Here is a 13,385-nt window from a genome sequence, read left to right as displayed (position 1 = left end):
CACCGCTTGCCGGGACTGCAGACAGCAACTCCAGGAGCGCACAGCCCACTCAACGTGGAAGCCAACAAACCCAGGAGACACCATACAAACCCGAGGCGATAAAGACATCTCAGTCACCACTCGAATTGGTCAATTTTCCCACCCAACATGACCAATCCCCATCTTTTTGCTTTATTCGCTACAATTGCAAAGGAAAAGAAGAATAAGAGAAATTTGAGTTAGAAGCAGAGAGAGTGGAAGAAGATTGTTTGTTATAAATGCAATGTAGGCAAAAGAGACTCAAATTGTCATTGCACAGAAGCAATTGGAAATAATATGTCAGTTTTACAAGTTCCTACATCGGGGGATTGGGTCACCAACGTTGATGTGGAGCTCCGAGATGGGAGTCTTCCTATACCAATTTGGAAAAAGCGGTCGATTTACAAGATATCAGAAGGCTTTGGCAATCCTGAACGCAAAGAGGCCTACAAGCCTAAGTTGGTGTCCTTTAGGCCCTACCATTATGGTGAATTCCCACTGAAACAGGTGGAAGAGCACAAGCGTAGAGTGCTCATTCACTTCCTTGGAAGAGCAAACAAAAGCGCTAGTAATTGTGTGGCTGCTGTGGAGGGAGTGGTGCAACAACTGATGGGCTCCTATGATCAGCTGGAAGAGATATGGAGAGATAGAAAGAGATTTTTGGAGCTGATGATCAACGATGGATGTTTCATGATCGAGATCTTGAGAAATGTGGGTGAGAGCGGAAATGGCTATGCGGATGATGATCCCATCTTCAGCAACCATGCAAGGCTCTGTAATCTGCCTCGCATGAAGAGAGACATGCTAATGATTTAAAACCAGCTTCCTCTTCTGCTGCTGAAGACGTTACTAGCCTTTGAAGACAGATCTCCCCAGGTGAGACTTTTTTATTTTTTAAATCCCTTTTACTTTCGAGTGAATTCGGTTGCAGCAATATTTCATGATAAATTAGCCTGATTTAGTGCGATATTTCATGAAATATGGTGCAACCAAACACACCCTCTATGTGTTATGAAGATTGGGAGAACACGTAGCTGAGCATGGACTGCTTGGTTGCATGGCCAGTTACCACGGCATATGGAAATTTATATGTATAACAACTAGAGCTTTCTCGCGGAAGTGAAAGCAGCTGTAGATGGACTCATCATTTGTATAGACAGAGTTCAGTTTGATTGAGGTGGAAAGTGATTCACTTGCCGTAGTTGATATGTTCTCCAGGCCGGATGATACTCCCTGGAGTGTCTTCTATTGGAAAAAGAAGTTTGATTCTATTCTATCCACAAGAATTATTTCCATCAAGCATATTCCGAGAGAGGCCAACGGGTAACAGACAGCCTAGCTCACTAGGGTAGTTCAAACCAGCAATCCATAATTTTTTATGACGTTTCCAGCCTCCCCTTCCTATCCCACGGGGAGCTGGTCATGGATAGGGCTGGTTTAGGAGTGGTGCGGTTTTCCTAGGCCTTGATTTTGTTATTTTTCCTTTTTACGATAAGTGGGCCTGCTTTTGTGTTGGGCCTCCCCGAATGTGAATGAGTTGTTCAGACAGGGTCTCAGGGTCTTTTTGTTTGCCTGAGCTCCTCCAATCTGTAAAGTCATCATCCTTATCAATGAAAAGTTCATTTTGAAAATAATAATAATAATAATAATAATAACAATAATAAAAAAAAAAAAAAAAAACTTGAATCAACGTAACGTTTTCTTTTCATGCGTGGATGTTTCTCGCCCAGGGTAAATCCTAGCCATTTGATTGGTGGCTTTTAAAACAAGGGTTCAGGTTCAAAAGGTCAAATCAAATGTCTGGGGTTACTCTTTTGGTGTTATTTAATTTGGTCCATTTATGATTGACATTATCAAGTACCCCAGCGAGTACCCAAGTGGGCCCATATTGATAGGCAAGGAAATGGACCTCGGACATCCATAATAATAAACCATACTCGTTTCGCCTGTATGCACCCATGCAGGATGAGGAATCCATAAACGAGCTCGTAATGAAATTCTTTGACCCCCAGTGGTCAACCTGTAAAATGGGCCAGCGCCACCATGTGTTGGACGTGGTTAGGGGGAGTATGCTTCAAGTCATATCGATGGGGCAGAGCACGTGTCCACAAAGATTTAACCGATCCAGGCAACCAGCTGATTCATCGACGGGGCAGAGCATGTGTCAACGACTATTTAAGCTATGCAAAAGGGAACATCAAAGCGAGTATGAAAAGCATGAGGTGATCTGGCCTGCCACACAGCTTTACGAGGCTGGAATCAAGTTCAAGAAGATCGAAGCTCAGAGCCTCCAAAGCATCAAGTTCGATAAGGGCTTCCTCTTTTTCCCCGGCATCCTCAGCCTCCCTGTGATAGAAGTTGATGATGCCACCGAGTCTAAATTCCTCAATCTAATAGCCTTTGAGCAAATTCATGCAGGTGCCGGCAGTGAAGTGAGTTTATATGTATCTTTCATGGACAATATTATCGATACAGAGAAAGATGTAATCCTCCTCAACAAAAAAAGGATTATCAAGAATTTTTTGGGGACTGATCAGGCTGTAGCAGACCTCTTCAACGGAATCGCTTACGATGTGCCCATCGATCCAAATAGTAGTCTGGGAGAAGTGCATAAGAATGTGAATAATTACTGCAACGGCTGTTGTCGCCAGTCGCTTGCCTACCTCAGGCACACCCACTTCAGTAGCCCATGGTCTTGCATTTCCCTCGTTGCAGCAATTTTCCTCTTATGCCTCACTGTCACCCAGGCCATGTACCAAGTTCTTGATTTCTATAGGAACTAAGGCGCCATTGCCTGATCTTGGTGATCTATTATTCCTTCTGTGTTGCTTAATTGCTTTTGCATCTTTCTATCATCATCATCTTCTTCTTCTTCTTCTTCTTCTTCTTTAGGTATCAGGTTTTCATTTTATCTATCAGTGATTGAGTTCTATATATAATTTGTTTTCTTTTCTGTTTTTATAGTTCTTATCAATTGATTTTCCTTTTGTGTTGATTTGACTCCTCACGTTTTCCTTTCCTCCCAAAAACTCTTTCAACCCATTTGGATGCCAAAACAATCTATTTTAAGGAGCCTAGCTCCTGCCAATTTGATCTAAAACATGCATGAGATTGGCCCTCCTCTTTTTCTTCATCTCCATGAAATAGAGCCTGCTTCAATCACCAGTTTGAACATAAAATGTGACAAGTATATCGGCCGTAGGTGTTCCTTTTTCTGTACAGGAGTGAAAGTGTTCAATGCATCAGATGCTTGGTACCGCTGTTTCTTTGTCCGACAGCTTTATGAAATGAGAACGGAGGAATTTAGTATAACAAGATATTCAAAGAGGTCATTGATGCTTCTGTGGCTGTTTTTACACCAATGGCTGCTGATTGTGTAATGCCTTTTTGGCTTTGCGTTTACACTAATGGCGTTTGATTGTGTGATGCTTTTGTGGCTTTTTGTTTACAACAATGATGTTTGACTATCTATAGGGATATTTCAAGTTTGAAGAATAATATAAGAGGGATTTGATTATCCATTACAATATAAGGCTAGTTTCTTTGCCTGTCCTTTGTTGGGAATATGCGGAAGCAGACTCTGAATTTAGATCACACGTTAATAAAGCAAACATAAACTAGTATGCACAAGAACACACCCGTTTTACGTGAAAAAACACTTGTACGAAAAAACCACGGCACAAAGCGACCATAAATCACTATAAAGGTAAAAGTATAAGAGATTGATGCATTTATAACGTCGGGACACCCTCGTTTTCTCCTCCCCGAACCCTCAAAACGATTAACCCCTCTTCGAATACCTTAGGTTACTCTAATCCCACAATTACACCTATACACAATGTTGCACCCAGAATAGGAAGCAATTCCCACAATTCCTCATAACTACGTGCTTCTGTTAATGGGATTGACATCCATCAAAGGCATGTCGATGAGATCAAAGCTTCCTCGATGGCATTCAGTAGCATCCTAAAAACTGTCCACCGTGTAATTGGAATAAATTGGGAGTTTCTCAATTGGATCGAGGATATTTGTCAATGGCATCGACAGATGCTCGATGGATCAATTGGTCTTTTATGGCATCAACAGACTTGATTTTCAGTTAGATTGAAGACATCTGACAACAATATCCACCATGGATTCAATATTCATGCTTCATTGCTCTAAGCTCCAAGCTCCATCTTTAATATCGCCTCCATCATAACTTTACAATCGTCATTGCTTTTCTCGCATCCTCCGTCTTCATCAGGTTTTCACCTTCAATTTTGTACAACTCATAGAGAAGAATAGTATTAACTAGGGGATTTGATAGCCATGTATTGGATGGTTATTATTTTATTTAAAAAAAGAAAAAAAGAAAAAGAAAGGTGGTCATTTGCCACTAGCATTTTATTAAGATGAACAGATTGTACAACCATCGGGGCTGGTCCCAGATTAGTAAAAAGATATCGGACCCCACCTATCGTAGACCCAACGACCAAAACAAGGTTGAAGAGAAAGCAGACTAAGTGGAGTGACCACGAGGATCAGCAGCATCACAGGGACATGAAGGCGAGGGCAAACAAATTTACCCTGGAGGAAAGTGGGTGGGAGGGGCGGGCTAAGAAAGGTTGGACTAGCCAACACCTTTCCTGATTTTGCAATGCTGGATCTGACCCATCCTTGCTTTGTCTAGAACTATGGACCCTTTTACGTGTTTGGGAAGGGTAGAGGAGCTGAGGTAAAGCTTGTCTGGGGCACCACTGCTAGCGATGTTAGCGAGGCCATCCGCCACAGAATTTCCTTCCCGGAAGGTGTGGCTGTATATAAGCTTGAGGGACTAAGAGAACTGATGGATGGTTTCTAAGTGATACTAGAGCTTCCAGCCGCAGGAAAGGGAGTGGCAGGAGGCCGCTTCAAAGAGAACGCGGGAGTCAGTTTCAACTATGATTGAAGAAAGCCCCATATCGTTGCAGAATATGAGACCATCAACCATCGCTCGGGCTTCTGTTATCATATTAGAGACCTGGTCGTAGCTATTATGGAAGGCAAAGATTAAATTCCCCGAGCAGTCACGGCAGACTCCTCCACCACCTCCAGCCCCTGGATTGCCCCTAGCAGAGCCGTCAACATCAGCTTCTTCTAGCTCCCGGTTGGTCTTAACCATCTGAAAATCATAGCCTTATCAACTGAAGAATAGGTGGTGGACGTAGCTATATTGAAGCCCTGAAGAACTAGCCCTCTCCATTTAGAGATGCCAACGCTAGGAGTTGAGCTCCAGTCTCCACGAGCCAATTGGATACTCTGCTAATTGTGGCAGCTGCCTTAAACTTGCGATTCTCAAATTTTGCCCCATTCCTGCCAAGCCAGATCTCTTAAATAATGATGAAGGGGGTCATGCCCCTAAGAAGTAGTCAAAAGGAAGATCTAGAATTTATTGATGTCCACTACAAGACTCTTGCCTAGATGGATTGATTTTGGATGATGGGGATCTGGAAGGGGCGAGAGAAGTGGCACCAAACATGAGAAGCAATTCTGCCATGACCGAGAAGATGATCCAAGTCTTCAACTTGGGGATCGGGGAAGGGAGCTGCTAAGGTGGTGGGAAGAGCGTTGGGGTTGTTGATGTTGGGTAGGGGGCTGGACTGCATACTCTGCCTTGTGATTGGGTCGTTTGACCTTCGTGAAGAGGACTAAAAGGCCGAGTGCTGCTAGAGGGAGGTGGCTGATGGGAGTTGTTGTTTAGAAGGGACAGCCTCCGTAGTACCCCATTCTCGGCTCCCAGTATATATACGCCAGATTCCGATCCTGAGATCCTACAAGGAGGATTTTCCAATGTACATTTATCTCGTAATGAGCATAACCACAAGATTACCCAAAACACAAAACCAACATCATCATCATATATCCACTAATATAATCGTTTGAGTACAATACTGAAAGGGAAATGCATATATAAAATAAATCAAAGCTCCAGAAGACCGCTGCACGCTCCAGGCTCAACGCTGCTGCAACCTAATATCACCTGCACGCATCTATCGTGCATAAGCTTATAGAAAGCTTAGTGGGTGGTGAAAGTGTGTGCACAAGGTATGTGCCCAGTAACCAATATCAGAGTAAGTGGAAGTACTGATAAGTCCATGAGTCACACAATATCAGGGTACGCAATGCAAATCAATTATGCAAATGAGGAGTCAAAGAGAGCTAAATATTAGATGTCGAGGATACAATCCCATGAATCATACAATATCGAAATAAGCGGAAATAAACCGATAAGTCTATGAGTGTCATCAGCCGTACCAAGGCTATGTGATGCAAGGCATGAATGTTTAACGGCCATATCAATGCAGAAACATGGCAACCCAAAATGCTAAGTACTGCGGATGCAATGTAATATGCGGTGCAAATGAAATGACCAAGCTGGAGTGAAGTCGAGATGATAGTACGTAGTATCGCAGGCTATGGGGTCCATCACAAGAGACTTCTATCCAAACCAGTCCCATACCTAAATTTGGATAGCTAGACCCAATGTAGTAGACTCCTGATCTCAGGTTAGTCGCGCGCCCAACCGAAATCCTGGCCATGCGAAGGTACACAACAGTTAGTTGCGCACTACCAGCCCGAGTGGATAGTGAATGAATGAATGAATGAATGTGCAATCCTTGCCCAATAAGTCCACATATCAGTATGGTTCCTCTCTGGAAAATCACCGGGGTCTATTACACTCCAAACCAGATTGCCGCCCCATCGCGCGCAACAAGGTGAGTGGAAGAGACCTCACTATCCGCCTGCCAATATCGGGCCCGGCTCGTCGATAGCGGACCCATTCCTCGAGCTGGTCAAACTCAGCCTAGCATTGCCCCCTCCTCTCGGGCAGGTAAGGCCGTACCCCCTTCCAACCGACCACGACACAGTGGGAGACGCGGCCTAACGGTATGCGGCCCTCATGCGCTCATGCATCCACTCGGTCTAGACGTTGGAGCAACCTCTGGAACCAAGAGGGTTTAGGGACTTTCACCCAGGGATATCTATAGCACCCCATGTAGAACAGATTTCCGGTGTCCCATCTGGCCATCCACGAAGTACCTGTGAAGGCTACGACCCTGATGTCGCTAGGGCGTACAGTAATCACAACACACAATGCAAGATGCATGAGTCATGCAATCCAGTCATGCATCAATCCTACGCATACCGTGTACTCATGAGAGAAAATCTCCGCCTAACAGGGAGTTTCATAACAACATGCCCAATGACATATGCAATGGTCAACCACAACTCATAACAAACATGCAGATGATGCGTGTGGGCATATATCGTGATGTTATGCTGTCATATACTCATAATCCGTATCAACAATAGGCCTTGACAATGTGGACATTTAACCAACATTACCCCCAAGGAATGGCCCGCATAGAACCTACCATAGAGTGGACCCATGGCCGCACACAAGGGCCTAGTATACAACATCATATGCCTCACTCAAGAGCTTAATACATCATAATGAGCCTTTCACGTGAGCCTCACATACATTACATAGGCCTCAAATATATCAAGCCGAGGCTGAATGCTCATCAGGATAGACCTCAATAGTAGGAATCGGCAATCGGATTCAGCCTCGATGATTGACCTCGATAATCGGCCATAACAATCGGAATTGATCGATAATCAGAATCGGCAAATCGGCCACGAGAATCAGATCGATCAATAATCAGAGTCGAAAAATCAGTCACGTTAATCAGAATCGGTAATCGGCCACAACAATCGGGGTCAATCGATGATCAAAGTCGGCAAACCGGTCACGTCAATCGGAATCGGCAATCGACCACAACAATCGGGGTCAATCGATAATCAAAGTCGGCAAATCGGTCACGTCAATCGGAATCGGCAATCGGCCACAACAATCGGGGTCAATCGATAATCAAAGTCGGCAAATCGGTCACGACCATCGGAATCGGCAATCGGCCACAACAATCGGGGTCAATCGATAATCAAAGTCGGCAAATCGGTCACGACCATCGGATCGATCGATAATCAGAGTCGAAAAATCGGTCACGAGAATCGGATCGATCGATAATCAGAGTCGGCAAATCGGTCACGACAATCGGATCGATCGATGATCAGAGTCGGCAAATCGGTCATAAGAATCGAATCGATCGATAATCAGAGTCGGCAAATCGGTCACGACAATCGGATCAATCGATGATCAGAGTCGGCAAATCGGTCATAAGAATCGGATCGATCGATAATCAGAGTCGGCAAATCGGTCACGACAATCGGATCAATCGATGATCAGAGTCGGCAAATCGGTCATAAGAATCGGATCGATCGATAATCGAAATCGAAATCGGCCACGACAATCGGATCAATCGATGATCGAGTCGGCAAATCGGTCACGACAATCGGATCAATCGATGATCAGAGTCGGCAAATCGGTCATAAGAATCGGATCGATCGATAATCAGAGTCGGCAAATCGGTCACGACAATCGGATCAATCGATGATCAGAGTCGGCAAATCGGTCATAAGAATCGGATCGATCGATAATCAGAGTCGGCAAATCGGTCACGACAATCGGATCAATCGATGATCAGAGTCGGCAAATCGGTCATAAGAATCGGATCGATCGATGATCAGAGTCGGCAAATCGGAATGGGCCTAATAAGGCTTAAGGGAAGGTCACAATGTGGACATCCAACCATCATTGCCCATCAATGTGGACATTCAACCAACATTGCTCCCAATGAGTGGCTCATATAAGGAATTCATGCACAACGTAACGGGCCATACATACATCGCATTGGGCCTCAACCACGGGGTTTGAATACATCTCAATGGTCATTGCCCATAGGCCACGAATACGTCACAATGGGCCTTGCCCAAGAGCCTCGAATACATCACGATGGGCCGTAAGATATGGGCCTCAAATACACAACATGTGGGCCCTGCACATGGGCCTCAAATATATACAGGTGGGCCCCATCACATGGGCCTCGAACACGGGCCACATAAACATCACATTGGGCCTCCCTCATGGCCACATAAACATCACATTAGGCCTCATCACATAGACCTTACATAAAGGCCCAATGTAAATCATAATGGGTCTCATAGCAGGTGGGCCCTGTACAGCCAATAGGTGGGCCTGCACCTCCCAAATGGGCCCCACCAGATGAATATAGACAACATGGATGAAATTTTCACAGCAGGTGGGCCACTTTGGACGGTCAGCCCAGCTGCATGCTAGACCTTATGGGTGCACAGACAGGTGGGCGGCCGGGATAAAATACGTACAACATGGATGTTAATTGCATAGCAGGTGGGGCCCCCACCATCCCATGTCCAGATGAACGGCGTGGGATATAAAACACATACATCTTAGTAGGGCCTACCGTCCAGACAGCTGGACGGTGAGGGATACGTACATACAGCAAGGTGGCCCACCGTCCAGATGAATGGACGGTGCAAATATAATAAATACATCATGGTGGGTCCCGTGACACCGTGCAAGCATGATTAAGCACCTATGTGAATCCCAAACAGATTCAATGGTAGACGATCACTCCTCCACTGATCAGTGGAGTGTGGTCCACCTGATAGACGGTTTGGATCAACATACCTCCTAATCAAACCCACAAAACTTAGTGACGTCAGCTAGCAGTGGGACCCACCGTCCTAACATTGGACAGTGTGGATAAGATACATAGATTAAGATGGGTACCACCGTCCCTGATGGACGGCTGGATATTAAAGTGGAGCCACGTGGTGGCCCACCAGCTGGGAGACCCAGTTGCAATAGCAGCTGGTGCATCATGTGGTTCCACCGTCCTTTGCTGGACGGTGGACAGTAGGGGTGCAACACACATGCCAGGTCCACGCAACCCACATCACCGTCCATCCATATCCAGCACAGATGGACGGTTGGATGAAACGCATTCATCACAGGGTCCACGCCCAGATGAATGGAAATGGGCAGCCAAGATTAAATGCATATATCATGGTGGGCTACTAACGGTGTGGATAGAAAACACTTGCATCAAGGTGGTCCCAACACGTGTGGGGCAGGCCCCACATCCAAAGCAAATGTATGAAGTGTATGGAAAACATACATCACAGCTGGTCCACTGCCCAAAGGACTGGACGGTGTGGATACATCCCACGGACATCATCAGGGCCCACCGTCCATTGGATGGTGCGGCCACAAATATACCAAGGTGGGTCCCATGGTTCCGTCCAGATGGACAGACGGCTTGTATATACAATGCATCATGGAGAGGGCCCACACGAGTGGACGGTATAGATGAAGCACATGCGTCGGTGGGGTCCGCATGTCCCGGGTGAATGGACAGCTGGGATTCATTCACAAAGGTGGGCCCACGCAGGGCCACCACAATATTATACAATATATTATAATAATAATTATTTAATAAAATATAAGATCCAACCTGCTGCGTCCAGCAGCAGGTTGATCAGCTAGACCCGGGGCCGTTGAATCTGCCCATCTGGGCTCTGATGAGGAGGGTGTGGATGTACTACACACGTGCACACATATCAGGGTGGGGTCCACGGATGTGGCCCACCAGAAATTTGAATCTACTTCAGTTAGGTTGATGGTGTGGATCAAACACCCATAGCACAACGGCGATGCTGCTCATGAGATGCATAGTTGGATGGTCTGGATCTTGACGTACATGTGGAACCCAGATGGTTTGCTGACATCATTCCAGCAGCCGTACGCTGCTGGATCCCCACATCGGATGGATGGTGGGCCCCAAATACACAAATCACGGTAGATCTCATCTACATCCAGATCGTCCAACGGTCTGGATCAAACGGATGGACGGTACTGGCAAGAGGTGGGCCTTACGTCCTGGTGTGGACGTAGAACATGCATCAATCAGGGCCACACGTGTACGTTAGGAGGGTCCACACGAGTGGGACCCACACACTTTGAAATGAAGTGATATTTGAGTTATCACTTGCGTGCAGTCCAGCAGGACGTCTAATGGCTGGACGGTGTGAAAGCCACACCGGCATCAATGCGGGGTCCATGTACACGTGGACCACCAGGCACGCACATAGAGGTGGCCCCACGTCCAAGTGCTGGATAGCGTGGATGTACACGTACAGTACATGGGGTCCACAAATCAGGCCGTTATTTGAGTTTTTTTTTTTCCTCTAGCAGGACCTACCCAAATGGGCAGCAATGTGGTCGCTACGTGGGCCCCAGTTGGGTCCACGTGGTTGGACGGCATAGATCAAACTCATCATGGTGGGCCACACAAACACACATCACATCAAAGGGCAAAAGAAAGAGAGAGAAGGAGAGAGAGGGAGATCGGAGTAGCGGAGGGACCCCGCCACTATGGGCCCCTCTTTGATAAAATCATACATCACGATAGGTCCCACCATATGTGGGCCCTCAAATCATCAAGATCACACACATCAAATCATAAAATACACTCACCTAGAGATCTCTTCTTCCTTCTTTCGCCAATGCATGCTAGAGCTCCAAATGAACAATTTCTACGGTTGGGATCAAACTTAGATGGTAGAGATGAGAGATAGGAGTGGGCCACACAAAGCTTCTCCCATGGAAAGCCATGGACGTGGGTTGCTTGGGAGAAAAAAAAATGAGAGAGAGAAATGAGAGAGAGGTGTAAGAGAGAGAGAGAGGGATAGGTGTGATGGGTGAAAAGGTGAGTGATGGGTGTACTTTGTGTAAGAGAATGTTGACTTTAGGGGTTGCTTAGGGATGGGGTGATGTGTACTTGACATGAGGTGTGATTGATGGAATTGATGGGACATGATTTGAAATATTTCTTGGGTTTGCAAATACGCGGTGTTTTCTCAAACTGAACGCGGGCCCATATCTCCTAGCCTGGGTATCGCCTCGACGCGCGAGACGGGGCATTGGAACCGCGGCGACGGCGCGGTCGCAAAGGTATAGGTCTCGGGTCGAGTCGACTCTGAAAAAAAAATGGGATACAACTCAGGGTCGCGCGCAACTGCCGAGGACCGTGGAAGGAGGACCGGGGAAGCCTAAGGAACGGTACGAGTTAGGATACGGGTCTCACAGCTCTCCCCTCCTAAAAAAATTTCATCCTCGAAGTTTAAATCACAACACAATCAATACAGAGCTTACCAAGGGAGGGAAAACTATCACTATAGATATAATCAAAACACTCCATACCAACATAATCAAACACCTAAGGGATGGGGATAATACCCATGAATCTCAGCTTCTTACTCCCAAGACGCCTTATCGGCATTATGATGACCCCACTAATCCTCGGATCTTGGTCAGAAATAGTCGAAACTGGAATACTATGTAACCTCATAATCTTAACGGTAGGGAGCTATGTCAGAAAATCTCTAAGTTACTCGAACTCGGGGACCTAATCATTCTAAGTTCTCAACAATCATATGGTGTAGGATAGCTATCAGCAGATATGTGATGTTATCTTCAGGTATTCCCAAGTTATGCTCGATACCAACTTCATCACGCCCCAAACTCGGAAACCGGGCTCACAAAATTCCCGATCGCCGAATCCAGTACTGACAGCCTCCGTAGTACCCCATTCTCGGCTCCCAGTATATATACGCCAGATTCCGATCCTGAGATCCTACAAGGAGGATTTTCCAATGTACATTTATCTCGTGATGAGCATAACCACAAGATTACCCAAAACACAAAACCAACATCATCATCACATATCCACTAATATAATCGTTTGAGTACAATACTGAAAGGGAAATACATATATAAAATAAATCAAAGCTCCAGAAGACCGCTGCACGCTCCAGGCTCAACGCTGCTGCAACCTAATATCACCTGCACGCATCTATCGTGCATAAGCTTATAGAAAGCTTAGTGGGTGGTGAAAGTGTGTGCACAAGGTATGTGCCCAGTAACCAATACAGTGGAATATTGATAAGTCCATGAGTCACACAATATCAGATACCTGAATGCATGTTGAGGGTCAAATATTGCATATCGGACTCTGATTACTGCCTGATTTTACATACACGATAATGCCTAATATTATAATTTAATCGTGTTTTTGTTGCAGGATGTAATAAGGAGCTTTGATTGAAAAAGAGTATTAAAAGCATGGATTTAACGCTCCGAAGTCACTAGAGCAAGGAATGGACTCTAGGGGACCGAGATCGATGGATATACACGCCGAGATCCGAGAAAATTGAGAAATTGAAGCTCAAGTGGCACGAAAGACATCTCGAATGCAAGATCACAGGGTTTCCACCAACCACTCGGCTCGAAACTTCATACATGTCAATAGGACCTTAAATTAACCGTACACGTCAAATTTCAGCCATTAGATCCTCGTGGAAGTGGCCAAACAGAGAGATCAGAGGGTGCTAGCCGTTAAAGA

At 45.7% G+C, this 13,385-nt stretch overlaps 1 protein-coding gene across 1 annotated transcript; it reads left to right on the top strand.

Annotated features, from left to right (window-relative positions):
- The first annotated feature begins 304 nt into the window (after positions 1-304).
- LOC131241354 (UPF0481 protein At3g47200-like) lies at positions 305-2,801 on the top strand. The gene is made up of 2 exons (XM_058240171.1): positions 305-894; positions 1,983-2,801. Exon 2 carries the CDS (start codon positions 2,010-2,012, stop codon positions 2,799-2,801), a length of 792 nt encoding a protein of 263 aa, XP_058096154.1. The 5' UTR covers positions 305-894; positions 1,983-2,009.
- The last annotated feature ends 10,584 nt before the right edge of the window (positions 2,802-13,385 follow it).

Source organism: Magnolia sinica, chromosome 3 (assembly GCF_029962835.1).
Source record: "Magnolia sinica isolate HGM2019 chromosome 3, MsV1, whole genome shotgun sequence".
In the NCBI taxonomy this organism is placed as follows: Eukaryota; Viridiplantae; Streptophyta; class Magnoliopsida; order Magnoliales; family Magnoliaceae; genus Magnolia; species Magnolia sinica.
This window is presented reverse-complemented; position numbering and strand designations above follow the sequence as displayed.